Here is a 16,786-nt window from a genome sequence, read left to right as displayed (position 1 = left end):
AAACACAGTAAGTTATTGTATAGATTTTTCATTTGTCATCTGGTGATGCTCCAGTGTGTTCCCACTGCTGCAATAATTGTGCATAGTATTCTCCTCAATTTTGTGAATTATGTGACATTTTGTCAGAGATTCAAATTAAAATTAGCATATAGGATTGGTATGTTTTAGATGATGATGTCAACATTGTTTAATCTTTCAGTTATACTATTGTCTAAATTTTTAAATATTTAATATTGCATTTCATTTTGATTGAAATCCTTTACTTTTCTCAGTTAAATTAATTGTTCTTTATATATTCATAAATTATTAATTATTTATTATAAATATTTTTCTTCCTATTTTCACATTTTTTATGACTATTTGATTTTTTTTTCATTCTATTTCAATCTTTATAGTTTATTTAAGAAACTACTTTTTCTCTCTTTCATGTTTTACTGATGGTTTGTTTACGCCTGTCGTAATTTGTTTTTCTTTTTGTAATTATATGGTGCTCTTTAATTTTTTTGTCTGGTGTTATGGTTATTATTTATGTTTTTTTAATTAAATATTTTTACCATAATATATATAGTCTTGCTTTTCAAGTATAGACAAAAATAATTACCTTAGTTTTCTTTAAAAAAAGTCCAGCTGTATAAATTCATGATATTTTTGTGTTTTAGATCACAACAATTTTTCAACTTAGAAGCAAGTAATGTAAATTATTTATAATATCTAAATATTTCATGTTCTATATTGAAGCTAAGCACAATGTTTGTTTTTTATTTTTATTAAATAATTTCATTCAGTTTTTGATTTGAATCAATGTCCATGGATTTTGAAAAATCTCCTGCCTCATTTGCTTGAACATTAGAATTAGTTCTTCATGTGAATATATATATAAATACACACGTGAAGAACTGATACATATATATATCAGTAATTATTGGATGGTGAACAGCAAGAACACCTTCATAAGCATCTATAGAGAATTATTTCTCCTGCATATTGGACACAATATTATCAATGTGAGATTATATTGGAATGGTTTCCATATTCTGAAAACTATCTTTAATTTCTCTTGAAATGATATGCTTTTTTTTAATTCAAATGTTTCCTAGATTAAGCTCAAAATCTATGCTCTCAACAGCCCGAGGTCAACAGGTTAAAAATGTTATAAACAGTATTTCTGATGCACTTCATTATGGTACTTGGTAATTCAGTATTCCTCTTCATTTTTAATTTTATTATGAGTCTTTAGAATATAATTATTTGAATTTTTTTTCTGTTTAGTGTTTATATTGAATTCTCTTAATTTTTACTATTTATCAATTAATATGTAAAGTTATCTGACTTTTTGTAACTGATGTTAACTCTTAGGTTGGATATGACCGTTTTGCTGCACATAGGTATATATTAAGACTAAACAGTGAATTAGATACGGTTAAATCTGAGCAGGACGATCTTGATGACCCGATTCCTGTTGTAAAAATTAGTAATATTAATCCAGCTGTGTTTCAGCAGTTGTTACAATTTGTATATACTGGTGACTGTGATATAATACATCCTGGACCTTGCAACATTAAGTAAGTTTTCTAGTTTATCATTATTTGGTTTTTAAAAAATATTTTGTAATTGACCTTCGTTCCAGAAAATTAAAGAATTTCATACCCTGTTTACTTTTGAATTTGATTCTTTACATAATTCTAAAATTATAATTAATTAAGTACAGTAAATACTATCTTATCAAGGTACAGCAAAGTGCGTGCATTTGAATAAATGAGGATTGAGGATAGTTTGAATGAATGCAATGTTTCATGTAATATTTAAAATTATTAAAATTCTAAAAGTGTGCATATAATTAGTTAAAGCTAATCATACAGAATTAAAACGAGTTAAAATGTATGATTGTGTTTATTCTTAGAATTTTTTTAACTTATGTCAAAACTAAGCATGATGAAAGAAGAAAAACATTTTATAATACAACAGTAAAGAAGTGCCTTCTTGTGGCTGATTCATTCATTAATGATCAGAAGAGGACAGTGTAATATATTAAATATTTTTTAAAGTGATTTCTTGATCATGGGTTAAGGAAGTCCATAACATTAATGTAATGTAACTAAAAATACTTCAGTGAAAATTGAATAATGGAGAAAAAGTTCATTAGAGGAAAGCAGAAATTTAATTTTATAATTTTAATTTTTGGTATATTCAGAAATTTGGTAATCTCAACTATTTTTCATATCCAGTAATAAATGTTCGGATATCTGATAATGTATTGTAATTAGGGAAATTATCATTATATTTTTACCAAATATAAGTAACAATACAAATTTTTTCCTTAATAAACTTAGAAAGGATGAATGAAGTTGTAAAGTTTTCAAGATTGTATATATGTTTTCATGCAGAAAAGAAATTCATTCGTGACAAAGGTTGGACAGTTAAAAAACAAGAAATGCAATGTATAAACTTAAAAAATGTGTTGTAAGAATGTTGAAAATTAATTTGATTTATTTGCTTATGAATGAAGGGGTTTTTGGTGAACGTAAGAAAAATTCTGACGCCTATTCCCATTTTAATTTCTGCTAGAAAAAGGATAGTTTGTTGGACCATATATTATAGCCATCAGTTCTAATTTAATACTAAAAAAAAGTGTTGACAGTAAAAATTGTGAAGTATAATGTCGTGCAACTACATTTTGCTTTTTGTATTCTGTGATTAGAATATATGAAGCAGATTTAAGATGTAGTGAAGTTTTGAATCGATATGCGTGGAGTTTAAAGAAATGCTGAATTGTGTAAATCATGCCAAATGAATGATGATCAAAAAGAGTGTAGCATTAAAATATTATACTTATTTGACAAAAGAAAATATCTCTAGGTATTTATTGTATTAAAGTAAGTGATTTATTATTTTATTGAAATTATAGGCTACCATCAGGTACCATCAAAACAGATCCCATACGTATGGCGTTGGAGGCTTCTAAAAAATATAAAATTAGCAATCTTATAAAAATTTTACAGTGTTTAAAGTGAGTATTTTTTGTTATTTTTTTTTTTTAATTATGTAACAGTAATGGTTATGTAGATCCTCAAAATGTAATGTTACATTAAGATAATAATATATGTCCCTGTAATGTGTAATTATGTAACTTGCCTTATTTTATCAGTTAATATTTTATAAGAATCAAGATGTCAAGAAGTCATGTTCTACTGAAAATAATGAAAAAAGTTCATATAAACATAGGTCTGGAAACGCTTTGTTTTCGAGTAATGGCTAGCAAAAGGTATCTCTACAAGTTTTGTTACTAAATCTTCTGCATTTATTAGTCATTTAACAAAGCTGTTGTCTTTAAAACTACTGGAGTTACAGTTCTGAGATCTATTTTATCCTATTTTCCAGCTCAAATTATATAAGAAACCACCAACTTTACTCCTTAATTTGGGTTCCAAAAATTACAGTAAGGCTTATTTTTATTAGAAGAACTGAAATCCTGGTGATATCTTTCTCTAGCCGTTACTCAAAAACAAAGCGTTTCCAGACCTATGTTTACCTGAACTTTTTTCACCCGTAGAACATGTACTGAAAGTTACTCCGTTTCTTCTTGGGACAAACTATATATGTTTTAAATTCTATTAACACAAACCACAGAATATTGATTTAAGGTGTATCTTAACTTAATTTTATCATAATAATACTTTCACAGGATCTCAAATAGTCAAGATTGAAATCATTTTATTAAATTGCATATTAAATAGAGATATTAGAAATATTAACAAAAATTAACAATATAATATGTTACTGATATCTAAAATAAACCATACACATGGTGTAATTTTGGTTACAATACTGTAATATAATGAAAACTACATATTAATTTATTATATGAATTTTGTTTATCTGTTGCTGTTTTTATAAGAATGTCTCCTTCAAATACTGTCTGATGGTTTACCAAATTGAAATTTTATTTGTATTTATATATGTAATATCTTTCTAATACATTTAATTTTTTGTCAAATATTAGTTTCTGATATTTCTAAATTTGTATCATTATCAGAAATATAATGTTTATTGTTTATTAGATGGTCTGCCGTTTTAGATTTCATACAAGAATTTACTCTCAAAATCCTGTAAATATATTTCTAACATAATTCCTAATAGTAGAAATCTCATAGGTAAGCTATTTTTTCTATATAATATTTGATGTTAATTTCAAAATAGTTGTGTTAATATATATATTTCTTATAATAGTGATGATATCTTTAATAAATTTTGAATCTTTTTGGTTACTTTTTAATTTATTTTTTATTATTTCCATAGTACAGTCTATAGTCTAGGACCTAAGTAATCATTTTTTAAATAAATAACCAGTTACATATATAAATAAATTCAAGAATTCCTAAGAATTATATTCAATTCCTAAGAATTTTATCTATTACTTTGGATATAATTTAATAGGGGGGGGGGGGTGATTTAAAATTGATTAAAGGTAACATTGGGATGTCTAATTTATGAATTTTTGGCAGTCATTTAATTTAGGGGCATTCAGTCCAAAAAGATATAATGTAGAATGGTATTTTTAACTAGTATGATTAAAAATTGATCTGAATTTTTTATTAGACTTTTTGTTACTTGGGTAATTAATTTCCTCAAATTTATTTAAAAAAGTATTGTTTCATTAATTTATTGTATTTTTTTAATTGTTGATAACCGGTATATTTATTTTATCTAATTTAATATTAAGATTGATTTTTCTCTTAAGTGATAAATTATTTATTTATTGATAAATGGTTTACTAATAAATTTTGTATTTTTAATTTTTTGAGTATTGTAGCTTATAATATAAAACTGTTCCTTATCTGTAGGATTCATTTCAGAATCTACAACGATGTTCTTAATCATTGCGCATTAAATAAAGATATTAAAAATATTAAAAAATTAAGAATATAAGCATTAGTATAATTAATATGTTATTTTAGTATCATTTGTTGTTTGTCTATTTATTTAGACAAATAATTAAGAGCAAATAAATTTGAGGAAATTAATGAACCAAGAAACAAATTTATAAAAATGAAAAAAATTCAGATCAGTTTTTAATTATGATAATAATTTATATAATAATACCATTCTAGATTGAATCCATTTAAACCGATTGCCCCAAGTTAACTGGACTACCAGAAATTCATAAATTAATCATCCAGATGCAGATTTTAAATCTGCTCTCTGTTATATTATATCCAGTAATAAATAAAATTCTTAGGAAAAAATGAATTTAATACAAAGAACCATTACAAATTAATAAATAAATTACAAAATTTAAATGTAAATAAAGACTCTAAAATGGTTAGTAATAACCTAAGTAACATGTATCCTAGTATACCTACAGCTTGTAACTTCTCTGTTTAGCCACCAGGACCACCATAAGGTTAAATTACTTCAGAGGATGATATGTATGAATGTAGTCTTCTACAGTCTCAGGTCGACCATTCCTGAGATGTATGGTTAATTGAAACCCAACCACCAAAGAACACTGGTATTTACGATCTAGTATTCAAATCCATATAAAAGTAATCTATAGACTCTACCATAGAAATCATAAAAAATGAATTGCAAAGTAATCAAGAAGATCCAAAGTTTATTAAAGAGTTTATCACTGTTATAAGAAATATATGCCAACAAAACAAACTATTTTGAATTTAACAATAAATGTTATACACAAAAAATATCTTACCTAAAGGATTTCCACTATCAGCAATTATGTCAGAAATACATTTACAGGATTTTTTAAAAATGTTTTTATACAATTTAAATCTTTTACAGGAATATATTTATTTTTATTTTTATTATTTTTTTTTTTTTGAGTAAATTTGTTCATGGCATTACTCATACACATAAAATTTTAACATGGACATGTTATGTTGCTGATATTTTCATTATATGTATCCCAGTAATAAACAGTGAACATTAATATTTAAAATAAATTAAATTCCTACAATGAAAGTTTAAAATTCACATTTGAATTAGATAATAATAGAATGTTTAATTATTTAGATGTTAATACTGAAATAATCAAGAATAACCAAATTGAAACATTAGTGTGTAGAAAGCCTATATCTAATAATATAAAAATTAAAAAAAATCTGACTTCCTTCGTCTCATAAAATTAAATTGTTAATTTTATTATTAGGGTCCCAGTACACACATAATAATAACAAGAAAAATTAATTAATAAAATAAATATCATGAAACATATAGTGATTGATATTATTGTAATTACTTTAATTAATAATATTAAAGAAAGCTATCAAAACACAAGAACAAAACTGTACTCACCTTACAATCAGTACGTAATAAACACAAAAAATGAAAACATAAAGTATTTGTACACTAATAATAATATCATTGAAACTATTCCTGAAATTTACAATAAATAAATATTTAAACCAGCCTATAAACCTAATCACCACATAATAAAATATTTAAAAAACAAAAATTATAAAATAAAATAAACAATCTGTGTGGAATTTATAAAATTAAATGTAATGATTATAATTGTATTTATAAAGGAAAAAGAAATAGATCCTTTAAAACTAGATTTTTTGAACATTATAGAAATAACAAATATAATAAATTAGTTTTATCTAATACGGCAAACCATAAACATATTATTTCTGATACAATTATTTCTGATCATATTAATAAACAATAAACATTTTATTTCTGATATTTATACAGATTTGTAAATTAATAAAGATGACATAAAAATAAATGTATTAGAAAAATATTGCATTTATAAATATAGTGGGTGGCGTATTTCTGTGCACATAGGCTGACGGCTGGTTTACCATGTTATTAATTATCCTGAAAATATCTTATACTAACTTAATTGTTGTTTTTTAAACAACATTTGCAATTTTTCTTTTAATTTAAACAAAAACACAACTGCTGTTTTTGCAATTTATTAAAGTAATTATTGCTAATTATAATTACTAACATAAATAGCTTATTACGATTACTTTAATCTAATTACCATGCATGTATGAGACATCCGTCAGATTTCTTCAAAACCACTTAATGATTCGTCACTACGAGACATGTAAATGTCACTATCACTATCTCTAATTATAAAGGATTCTAAAGCATTGTCTGTTAAAGACTCTCGCGAAAGATATTCAATTTCGATGTCTATCACGTGATCACATTTCAGTATCCAGTCTTCTTGTCACATCAAATTGGTTTGTTCCTCAAACAGACTTTTCACTCTTTCAATATTAAACTCAGTACATCGATTGTGAATGTATTGCTTTACTTCTGCCCATATCATTTCTATTGGATTTAAATCTGGATGATATGGAGGCAGATGGCAAAATAATACATTTTTTTTTTTTTTGTCTTCAGTCATTTGACTGGTTTGATGCAGCTCTCCAAGATTCCCTATCTAGTGCTAGCCATTTCATTTCAGTATACCCTCTACATCCTACATCCCTAACAATTTGTTTTACATATTCCTAACGTGGCCTGCCTACACAATTTTTTCCTTCTACCTGTCCTTCCAATATTAAAGCGACTATTCCAGGATGCCTTAGTATGTGGCCTATAAGTCTGTCTCTTCTTTTAACTATATTTTTCCAAATGCTTCTTTCTTCATCTACTTGCCGCAATACCTCTTCATTTGTCACTTTATCCACCCATCTGATTTTTAACATTCTCCTATAGCACCACATTTCAAAAGCTTCTAACCTTTTCGTCTCAGATACTCCGATCGTCCAAGTTTCACTTCCATATAAAGCGACACTCCAAACATGCACTTTCAAAAATCTTTTCCTGACATTTAAATTAATTTTTGATGTAAACAAATTATATTTCTGAGGCTCGTTTAGCTTGTGCTATTCGGCATTTTATATCGCTCCTGCTTCGTCCATCTTTAGTAATTCTACTTCCCAAATAACAAAATTCTTCTACCTCCATAATCTTTTCTCCTCCTATTTTCACATTCAGTGGTCCATCTTTGTTATTTCTACTACATTTCATTACTTTTGTTTTGTTCTTGTTTATTTTCATGCGATAGTTCTTGCGTAGGACTTCATCTATGCCGTTCATTGTTTCTTCTAAATCCTTTTTACTCTCGGCTAGAATTACTATATAATACATTATTATGGCCTTCTTTTTCTAACATGTCATCCAAAAGGTAGCGTACGAATCTCTGTTTAATTTTGTTATTTCATATAATTGTGGTTTAAGGAATCTCTCACAAAATCCTATTCCTTTTTGTTTAAGCCAAAATATCATTTCATTTTTGGTGCTGTTAGATGTCAGTGCCTTTTCAGTTAAAACGTTGTGGTAAGAGGTATTATCAATTACGAGAACACTTATTGGTTCTTTAGGAAGGTTAGATAATAATTTTTCACCGATCCATTTCATATAATTACTTATGTTCATTTGGTTGTGATAATCTCCTGAAATGTGACTAGCCTGTCGTATAATGAGAACATTAGGAAAAAATCCTCTTTCTCCTCCAGCATGGATAATGATCAAACACTCTTGTTGAAGGACTTTTCTTGAGCAGTCACCCCAGGACTTGCCAGAACTAAGGATGTAAGTTTTGTCCGTGTAAACAATGTTGTGGCTGGATTCTCTGTAATATTTTATGGCCTAAAAATACTTTATTCTTTTTTTCCCATATATCACTCCTTTCCACCAATACAAAATGATTATCTTGGGTCTTTCATCGCTTAAAACTGAGATCTTTTAATATAATTAGAATACTCTTTTCACTACCATTAAAGTCAATCATGTCTTTTAGTACTGCGCACAATAACTTGGCTGTCGGAAGATGATTTTCTGTTATGTAAAAGTTATACATCGATCTCAGAACAACACATTTATCAAAATCATCCAGTCCAATTATTGGCCCAGCGCTTGTTAGGGGTTACAAACAACTTAGAAAAAGTATTATGAAACACTTGATTGTTCAAACTCATTGAAGTGGAATTGGAAACAGTCATTTTTTTCAAATTCATTTTTAATTTTCATAATCAGTTGGGTCGAAATGCCAGTGGCTTTAGCAGTTCATTCTCAAGCTTTTGTTAGTGGGATCGTTGGGGCATTTTTTGACATCTCTTCATAAAGTTATATACTCTCCAAACGATTTTCCCTACTCTGACTATGAAGCACTGTACCTCCAAGTTTTGATACAAAATGAATGTCCTCCATGATTTTTGGATAACAGATACCATAATTTAATTTTAAAGAATATGCAGGTTTAAACTAAACACTCACAACGGACACCAAATTTAACACATTTACTATGCCTATACATTCACTACATGGTTTAAGCAAAACAGGAACATGAGATTATTGTGCAAGTGTGCTGAGTACTCTCTCAAGACTGAACTGTATAAAGTGTAATGCTATTACACTTCAAATCGTGACATCATGTCATGAATATTCAGCATTTTGCATATAAAATTTGTCATGGCTAATAGCTCATGGCTAATATATACAATTAATAACTGATTCATACCGTTATCAAATAATACATAAAATTTGTCATGTGTAAGATGGTCTCATTTTATTGTTTTGAAATGTAAAAGTAATTAGGATATGTTTAGACTACATACAGTAGTCATTTGTAAAAATAAAGTATTTTTTACTAGTATTTATAATTAGTATTATTAAATAACTAAACGATATAAGTTATGTAAGTTGTAATCACTCTGACAATGTACTGCATACTATATAAGTATATGGAGCTATACGAGATGTTTTCGTAAAGGAATGATTATCTAACTGCGCCACCCATCCTATCAGTCTGTCTCTCTCACATGCAATGTGCACACCTATATGCCACCCGCAGTACAAACAAGATTTCAGATTTGATAAACCATTAGACAATATTTGAGGGGATGATCTTATAAAAACTGCAAGAGATAGCAGCACTCATATAAATTAATATACAGTTATTACTATTTAGTATTTTTATTATGCACTAATGGAATTATTTTAATCATGACTGAGGATGCAGGATCCTGCAGAAGCACTTTGACAAAAAATTAAGGTAAAATATGTCTTATCTCAATATTTTGTACTAAGTCATTTATTTAATAGAATTTAAATATAATTTAACAGTACAGAAGAGGAATAATATGCATCAAAGATTAATTTCAATAAAATATATACGAGCTGTGACAATAAAGTAATGAGACTGATGTGAAAAAATGTTGCTTACTGTTTTAGTCATCTTTAGTGTTGTCTCCTTCAAAGTAATTCCCCTCTGATTGCACACACTTATTCCAGTCTCCTTCAAAGTAATTCCCCTCTGATTGCACACACTTATTTCAGCACTTCTGCCATTGATGGTAACATTTCTGGTAACTCATCTTCTGCCTCCAAGACCCTCGTCACAGCTTTTTGGACATCTTGTGTTGTTTGAAAATGTTGTCCCTTAACCGCCATTTTGACTCTTGGAAATAGAAAAAGTCGCACGGAGCGATATCTGGTGAATAAGGTGGCTGCGGTAGTACTGATTTTTGTTTTGAGGTTAAAAATAGCTGTACTGACAGAGCAGTATTGGATGGCGCATTATCGTGATGCAGAATCCAATTATCAGCAATGTTGGCACAGACACGAAGAACTCGTTTACGAAATCTTTCTAAAATTTCTTTGTAGAATTATTGGTTAACTGTTTGTCCAGGAGGCACCCGCTCTTTATGAACAATTTCCTTGGAATCGAAGAAGCACACAAGCATGCATTTCACTTTTGACTTTGACATGCGAGCTTTTTTTTGGTCTGGGTGATCCCTTTGAGCACCATTGCGAACTTTGGCGTTTTGTCTCTGAATCGTATTGAAAAAACCAACCTTCATCACCGGTGATAACACGGCTCAACAAATCTGGATTGATTTTCGTTTGCTCTAACAGATCGGCTGCCACATTTTTCCATGTTTCTCGCTGTTGTTGTGTGAGATTTTTGGGGACCATTTTTGCACAAATCTTTCTCATACCAAGATCTTCAGTTAATATTAGACGAACTGTTTCTCGATCGATGTTGAGTTCTTCTCCAATCATTTTCACAGATAATCTTCGATCAGATCGTACGATTTCATGCACTCTGGTCAAGTTGACATCTGTCCGTGAGGTTGATGGTCGTCCACTGCTGTCTTCATCTTCAACATTCGTTCTGCCTTCACTAAAAATTTTATGCCACCGAAAAACTTGAGCTCTTGACATAACCTCCTCTCCAAACGCCTTCTGAAGCTTACCATAAGTTGTCGTCGCGTTTTCACCCAATTTAACGCAAAAAGAAATGGCATATCATTGCGCAATATTTTGCGGTTTCATTTCTGTGATGAGAGACACAAACACGTGTTCACTTATTACAACACTGAGCAGCTGCATCAATGTGTCGCTTGGACTAGAAGTAGCTTATAGACCAAGGTCAAAGATGGTGTGCCTTCGCAAGCTGCAGGGTTGCCACATCTTGCAAAGAAAAATCAGTCTCATTACTTTATTGTCGCACCTCGTATGTATATATTTCTTAAATAGTTGTTTAATAATTGATGTAACCAGCTAGTTTTAGATTTTTAAAATCATTTTTATAAACGGTTTTTGATTGTAACCTAGTTTTCAAATTTATTATTTTTTGTATTTATAAACCTGAAACTTTTTCAGAGTGGGCCTGTATTTCATACGGGACCACTTGTGCACTATATTTAGCCACACAGTGTTTAATTCAAATTGCAACTGAAATTGAAAATGAAATTCCACTTGCATGTAAGTCCATTCAAAATGATTTTTATGTTGATGATCTCATAACAAGTTTGATGAAGTTATTCAGTTAAAAATTGATATTTCTGAATTATTACAGCAATATGGTTTTCCACTCCATAAATGGTTTTCCAATAATAGCATCATTTGTACTTCTGAACACAATACTTCCATTCCTTTAAATCATAAACAGAACTTGTTTACTTATTTTAGGAGTTCTTCCTAAGATAAGCTAATTTTCCAAACTACTCATGCTATTGATTCTAAAAAACACACTAAAAGAAATATTGTGTCCATCATAGCAGGTGTATTTGATCCTTTAGGACTCATTGGCCATATTGTTTTCTCTCATAAACATTTTATGCAATCATTGTAGCAACTTAAAATTAATTGGAACAAAACATTGTTCAATATGTTAACATAATGTCTCAGTTTTTATACAATCAGTTGCATTTGATTGAATCTGTTAAAATAAATCGTTCCATGAAACTTAATATTGATAGTAGAATTAATTCTATTCAAATTCATGGATTCTCCAATGCCTCCATAAAGTGCTATTGCTGTTGTATTTAGATAAGAACTGTATACACTAATCATACAATTTCTTCTAATTTACTTTGTTCTAAAAGTTCTAAAAATTGGCACCCTTAAAACAGATTACACTTCCAAGACTTGAACTTTGTGGTGGTTTACTACTTAGTCATTTATTATTAAAGGTAATTAATGCTTTAAGCATACAGTTTGATGAAATACATTTATACTCAGATTCTACAACAGTACTACAATGGATACACGAACAACCATCTAATTGGAAAGTATTTGTCAGCAAAAGAATTTCTGAGATTCAAAAAATTACCACAAATGCTAATGAAAAACATGAAATCCTCTGATAATCCAGCACATGTATTATCTAGAGGTTGTTCACCAAGTAAGGGGTAATTGACACATCACTTTGATGACTCCTTATTGGCTTTCACAAACTTCTGCCCGCTGGCTGAAAGATATTAATATTACCTTTAATAACTGTATCATAAGTGCTGAATGTCTAATAGAAAAACGCAAACATATTGCAACATCATTTGTCTCTACTATTGAATTTGAATACACAAAATGATTTTCATCACTACATACTATAATTCGCACTTTTAGTTTTTGTTTCAGATTTATTCATAATGCCAAATCAAGACAGTCAGAATGAATTTCTGGTCCTTTAACTACTCAGGAACGCTCCTTTACCTTTTTTATTCAACAATCACAACACATGCATTATAATGACAAATTAAATCTTCAAAACAATCAAACTCTATCTAAACAAAGCAAACTTATATCACTTGATTCATTTCTGGATAATTCAGGCATATTACACGTAGGTGGCAGACTGCAACACTCTCTGTTACATTACAAAGTAAAACATCCTATGTTTTACATCCTAATGTTAACATCACAAAACTAATCATTGACCCTGAACACTTGCGACTTGCATGCTGGTGTTCAACTTATTCATCATTCGTAACGACAAAAATATTGGATAATAAATGGCAAGAAAGTTATTTCCTCTAGCATTCGTGAATGCATGATATGCTTTCGATATATTGCAAAAATCCAAGTACAACAGCTTGGTCAGCTACCATCTTTCAGTGTTATTCCTTCCCAATCATTTTCTACTTGCGCAGTCGACTGTGGCAGTCCAATTATGATTCGTCTTGGCAGGCAGAGGTCTAAAACATTAAGTAAAGCATATTTCACTTTTCATATTCCTCACCACTAAAGCTATTCGTTTAGAATTAATCTCACCTCACAGTCTTTTATAGCAGCACTTAAAAGATTCAAATCATGTAGAAGCATTCCCACTTTTCTGATAACGGTTCCAGTTTCCTTCCGCCAAAAATATACTTTATAATTTGTATCAATTTTTAAATTGAGAAACTTAAAATCAGACATTGGAGCATTTTCTACAATACAAGGTATTACTTGGTCATTCATCTTCCCTCTTTACCTCATTTTGATGGTTTTTGGGAAAACGCAATCAAAATAAGCGTTAAATAACATACGCGTCGTATAATAAAACAAAATATCCTTAATTTTGAAGAATTATGCACAATGTTAACACAAATTGAAGCTAATAATAATGTTCAATACTATGTCTCAGTTCCTGTCCTATCTTCCCCAATTCAATGATCACAGAGACCCAGAACCACTATCACTGGGACACTTTCTTATTGGATGGCCACTCATGTCCCATACCTGATCCCGATTACCAAGAACTTAAAATTAAACGATGAGGCCGTTGGCAATTTCTCCAAAAATTTTTTCAGTCTCTCTGGAGACAATGGTCAAAGGACTATTTACAGCAACACAATAAATGGCATCTTTCATCACGTAATCTTTGTATTGGAGACTTAGTATTAATTGCCAACGAAAATTCTCCACTGGAAACACGGAATTGTCACCCAGGTTTATCCAGGCTCTGACTATCTTGTAGAGTTATTGATTTGCAAACAGGTAGTGGTCCATTAAGTAGACCTTAATTATGCCTGTTACCAATCTCAAATTATTAATTCAAATAATATATTTTCTTTTTTGTAATATTTTTTATCAATTTAAATATTTCATGCACTTGTTTTCTTTAATTTCATTTGATTGTATTTTTTATAAAATGTCTGTGAACAGACTTATAAATATTGTTTAATATTTGTAACCTGATTACATACTTGTATTAGTTTAATTATGATTATGTAGAGAGCAAATTTCTCATTTCTGTATTATAACAATATCTTAATTATGTTATTGTCCATTTACACAACTCATCTTGTTATTTATTGAAATACTTCATTATAGATTGTACCTTTTATGTAACTTACTTGTAATTGCAAAAATCATATGTTTAAAAAAATAATAATATGATTCATATTATCATTTATAATAATTTAATTCTTATATCATGTGTTTTTTAGCGGGTAGTATGTTTAGACTCAGGTTTCATTCATCCTACTTAAAATTCAATATTAATGAGAAACAATCATTTTCATTTAAAATAGGACTTTTAACATTTTGACATCTTTCGGATAGCTCCGTTCGGCTGTACTCAGCTACGGTCGAATTCACACAGCTCTTGACATATACACAGCTTTGTTCAGATGCACTCGGCTCCTGTTGATTCAGCAGCTCCATACAGTTCACACAGCTCCTGACATATTCACGGCTCCATACTACTATATAAGTAGGTCAATAAGTAGAGCTACAAGTAGCTATGTCTTCAATCAGTCTCCAAGGACTCAACATGCACTAATTACATGATTTTACATATAGACTTAAACGTTTAGTAATGTTACACATATTAATTACAAATATAATGCATTTACATATAGATTTACAAGTTTAATAAAGTTTTATATATATATATTTATATCAATAACAATTACAATTTATAATAAAAAATAATGTATAAACGCAACTACATAAATGATTAATTTATTTAAAAGAATCAGCGAATTTCAACAGTGTAGAAGATGAACAAGCAACTATGAGAGCTCCCCTAGTACAGAATATCATCGAATTATTGTTGATATTGTTGCATGTTCATGGCTCAGTCAGGATATTGCGAGAATGACAGTTGAAAATGTTTATATAATTACAATGTACAATTTATTAGTTTAAGCGAGCCTTCAGTCAGAAATATAATTTGTTTACATCAAAAATTAATTTAAGTATCAGGAAACGATTTTTGAAAGTATATGTTTGGAGCGTAGTTTTATATGGAAGTGAAAGTTGGACGATTGGAGTATCTGAGAATAAAAGATTAGAAGCTTTTGAAATTTGGTGCTATAGGAGATTGTTAAAAATCAGATGGATGGATAAAGTGACAAATGAAGAGGTGTTGTGGCTAATCGATGAAGAAAGAAGCATTTGGAAAAATATAATTAAAAGAAGAGACAGACTTATAGGCCACATATTCAGGCATCCTGGAATAGTTGCTTTGATATTGGAGGAACAGGTAAAAGGAAGAAATTGTGCAGGCAGGCAATGTTTGGAATATGTGAAACAAACTGTTACAGATGTAGGATGTAGTAGGAGGTATACCAAAATGAAATGACTAGCACTAGAGAGGGAATCTTGGAGAGCTGTATCAAACCAGTCAGATGACTCAATAAAAAAAATTAGTTTAAGAACATAAGTAAAAAAGACAAATCAATAATAATAATAAACAACAATAATAATAATAATAAATCATAGTAATTATAACCACAACAATAACAATAAACAGTGATTACATACAAAACAGAATTTAAAGTAATTATTAGGATTTATTTACAGGTAGTTAAATATTGAAAACCAGAATTCAGTCTTATCTACAAAAGACATTAGCATGGCCACTAATCTTAACACTTTTAACCAATAGTCTTGCAGTAACAACAGTAGTACAATGTATAAGACAAGTATAAAATTCTTTCACTGTAATTATCTTTGCTGTTCACAAGTAAAACTAACCTAACAGTTTATGAATAAAATTTAGTACATTATCTCTTTCACTTAGTCTAGAAGTAACTCACCGAACCATTTCTTGTTTTCATGTACTGGCCACACTGGAATTACTTGTGACATCACTTTAATTGTGTCAAACTTGTACACTCTAGAAATTTGCTCCTTCACTGACTCGCAGGATACTCTCTCGCAGACTGACTGTCAGCTGGTCTTCCCTGGAGTATTTACATTCCTATCCTCTTTACCTGCAGGATCGAACCCAACTCAAAGCATTACATCCACTTTCACATTTTCCCATGAGATTCCTACCTGAGTTCGGTAACTCTTCTCACAGAATAATATCTGTTTAGGTGTGTTAGTGGTCAATATTACAAAGGACCTGTTGACTTTATTAAAAGGGTTTCTTTCATTTAGTCTCTTTGAATTCCTCCCTTTATTATATTTTCTACTACTTTCCTCTTAATCGGCAGGAATCTATTATTCAGGTCTGTTGTGCCGGTCTTGGTACAGTATTCATTCTTACTACTTAATCAACTGCTGTTTTCTTCACTAAAAAACATTG

General features: G+C 29.4%; 1 protein-coding gene across 1 annotated transcript in view; it reads left to right on the top strand.

Annotated features, from left to right (window-relative positions):
* LOC142323047 (inhibitor of Bruton tyrosine kinase) overlaps positions 1-16,786 on the top strand; it is a 135,853-nt gene that overhangs the window by 71,593 nt on the left and 47,474 nt on the right. Inside the window, exons 11-12 of the mRNA XM_075362194.1 lie at positions 1,357-1,562; positions 2,906-3,007. Coding sequence (XP_075218309.1) covers positions 1,357-1,562; positions 2,906-3,007 — 308 coding nt within the window. The remainder of the gene's footprint in view (positions 1-1,356; positions 1,563-2,905; positions 3,008-16,786) is intronic.

Source organism: Lycorma delicatula, chromosome 1 (assembly GCF_047948215.1).
Source record: "Lycorma delicatula isolate Av1 chromosome 1, ASM4794821v1, whole genome shotgun sequence".
Lineage (NCBI taxonomy): Eukaryota > Metazoa > Arthropoda > Insecta > Hemiptera > Fulgoridae > Lycorma > Lycorma delicatula.
This window is presented reverse-complemented; position numbering and strand designations above follow the sequence as displayed.